The sequence below is a fragment of the Austrofundulus limnaeus genome, unplaced genomic scaffold (assembly GCF_001266775.1).
Source record: "Austrofundulus limnaeus strain Quisiro unplaced genomic scaffold, Austrofundulus_limnaeus-1.0 Scaffold146, whole genome shotgun sequence".
Taxonomy (NCBI): Eukaryota; Metazoa; Chordata; class Actinopteri; order Cyprinodontiformes; family Rivulidae; genus Austrofundulus; species Austrofundulus limnaeus.
The window spans coordinates 495,138-497,844 of NW_013952548.1; the positions used below are offsets into that span (position 1 = coordinate 495,138).

Sequence of the window (2,707 nt, forward strand, 5' to 3'; positions counted from 1 at the left end):
AAGTAAGTAAGTAAGTACTATAAGCAAGTAAGTAAGTAAGTAATATAAGTAAGTAAGTAAGTAAGTAAGTAAGTAAGTAAGTAAGTACTATAAGTAAGTAAGTAAGTAAGTAAATACTGTAAGTAAGTAAGTAAATAAGTAAGTAAGTACTATAAGCAAGTAAATAAGTAAATAAGTAAGTAAGTAAGTACTATGGGTAAGTAAGTAAGTACTATAAGTAAGTAAGTAAGTACTATAAGTAAGTAAGTAAGTAAATAAGTAAGTAAGTAAGTAAATAAATAATTAAATAAACAAACAAATGTATTAAAATGACTGGGTAGATGTGTGTAAGTGTAAAATTGCATTATCTCATTCATGTTCATGTCAATAAACTGTTCTATGAGGTCTTGGTGTTTTTGGTGTAAAAGTGCATTTTGTGTTCACAAACATTAAAAAAATAAATAAATTCAACCCCTTAACTTTGTGCTCATGCCAGATGAATGAACTTATGATAGGAACATCATACCTTTAGTGTTTTTATTCCAACACTGAATACCTTTCCTATGGTCATCCTAGCAGATCTGTAGATGTCCCTTTGTCTCTACAGAAAGGAACAATATTTGAGAGTGCAGTGCTCTGTGGTGGATCTGAACGTCAGAGAAGCAGGAGTTTCTGAGAAAAGTTGTTTGTTATWTTAGACTGGTCAGCAGGAGTCAGCCTTTCGCAGCAGGACTGAGACGGAGCRAGCTGACAGCTACTGAACAGCTGGGTAAAAGGGAGTTGTAGTGATTCTTTTTATCTCAGTGTCAGTGTTCCTGTCAGTTTCACAGCTTCAATGTAAGAGACACTGTTTTTTTATTTTTTAGGCGGGGGGCCGCACCTACCACAGGCCACTGCGAGTGCACACTCAACAAAAAGTTGCACATCTTACTCAGGCATCGTCTTTACTTCTAGCAATCATCTGTGTTTTGAGTGGCCGGTTTTGTCTRCAGAACCAGCTTCCCAATATTACGGCCCAAAGGGAACTTGACTCTCCCACTGCTTCTGCATAGGTTGATGGATGGTGTGACATATTGGATTCAATGCTGATAGAAAGAATCAACAYGTAATTAACATCCCCACCCTTTTCATTATGAAAGGAGTGAGAAAATCAATCATCAGTCATTGCTGTGTGGTGTTTTTAATTATCTAATGCTCCTGTGAATTTCCATAAAGAGAAACACAACTGTTGCTTGGGCTGCCTACATCACTCCATCCCATCCAACTTAACTGGTTCCACATTTAATCTGCTCAAACCCTCTGAATAATCCTCAGCGGCGATCTGATACGCTTAGGACGAGCTCCACTCACCCATCACGGCCAGAGCTGTGCCTTTGGCTAACTCCCTCTTCAGAGTCTCCATCACTTCCAACCCGCTGCCRTCCAGATTGCACCTGTTGATTGTGCCATTGGCCGAGCTTATCCAGTAAAGCTTGCTGGCAGCGTAGTCTATTGAGACACCTGGGAAGAAGACAAGCAAAAAGCTTTGCGCTCAATATGCTGAGACTTGACGTAAAAAATGGCACTGAGATTAAAAAAAAAGATAAAAATAGGAACTGAATATCAAAATAACAAAAAAAGATAAACTTAGTTTAATGATCACTATTGAAATAATTATAATTATAAATGACAATAAAAAAGAAAATCTTAATACTCTCAGACACTGAATATACTTGAGTAGAATTACAACAGCACATCTCAGAGCTGCAATAACTTCATCGTTTACATTCTGTTGTTCCTATGCACTTGGTTATGAGGGCTTATAAAATGTTTATGTGTGTTCCCAGTCTTTGTGGGAGATCACTTAAAAAGAACTCCAGCAGGCATGACAAATGAACAGGAATGAAAAGTGACTGCTTTTCAATCCATTCCCTGGATGGCTGATTTTATTTTTTTATTTTTTTATATTTTTTTGAAAAGAACATCCCTGTTAATATTTGGAGCTGAAAGCAATTTCACTTGTGTACCTCTGGACATCTCACTGTCTCCCACCATGTGTTGGATTTATGTCTGGCAGATTCACAGTCACAATGCATCATTAATTTACTCTTGTCCCCAGGTCTACCCCATAATCATAAATGAAACCAGTGAAATACAGAGCACCCTGCTATCTGTAGTGCTGACAGGCCTACGAGGATGAAGAATTGCAGCAGAGACAAAGCTGCTCTCTGTGACAAATGGAAAGTTTGACCTTGAGCTATGTGTAACAACAGCTACTAGAGATGACGACTAGATGATTGTTTTTTTTTTTTGCTAAATCAAGGCACATTTGCAACCTATTTAATTACGACTCATGTCTRGTAAAATGTTCACCAGACAGACTTATAACAGACCTTTCTGCAGAGCCAAAGCTATTTTAATTTAGAAATTTATATTCCCAGAAAGTGAGGGACAATGTTGCTCGTCTGTACAAGACTGACACAGACCTACAGGATCCCTCTGATTCTGATGCAGAACTTTGCTGTTGCTCCCATCCATGTTGGCCATGTTAATGGTGTTGCCATCTGTCCAATAGATTTTCCTGTATGGGACAGTATAAAGTATTTGAAATAGTTACTACAGCAGTATATATTTTAATTTTTTTTTATGTACAAAATAACATGAAATTGAAAAAGATGATAGATAGATAGATAGATAGATAGATAGATAGATAGATAGATAGATAGATAGATAGATAGATAGATAGATA

At 36.9% G+C, this 2,707-nt stretch overlaps 1 protein-coding gene across 1 annotated transcript in view; it reads right to left on the minus strand.

Moving 5' to 3' along the window:
- lrp1bb (low density lipoprotein receptor-related protein 1Bb) overlaps positions 1-2,707 on the minus strand; it is a gene marked incomplete in the record, with an annotated part of 232,866 nt that overhangs the window by 90,693 nt on the left and 139,466 nt on the right. Inside the window, 2 exon segments of the mRNA XM_014016494.1 lie at positions 1,330-1,479; positions 2,445-2,539. Of these exon segments, the coding sequence (XP_013871948.1) occupies positions 1,330-1,479; positions 2,445-2,539 (245 nt within the window).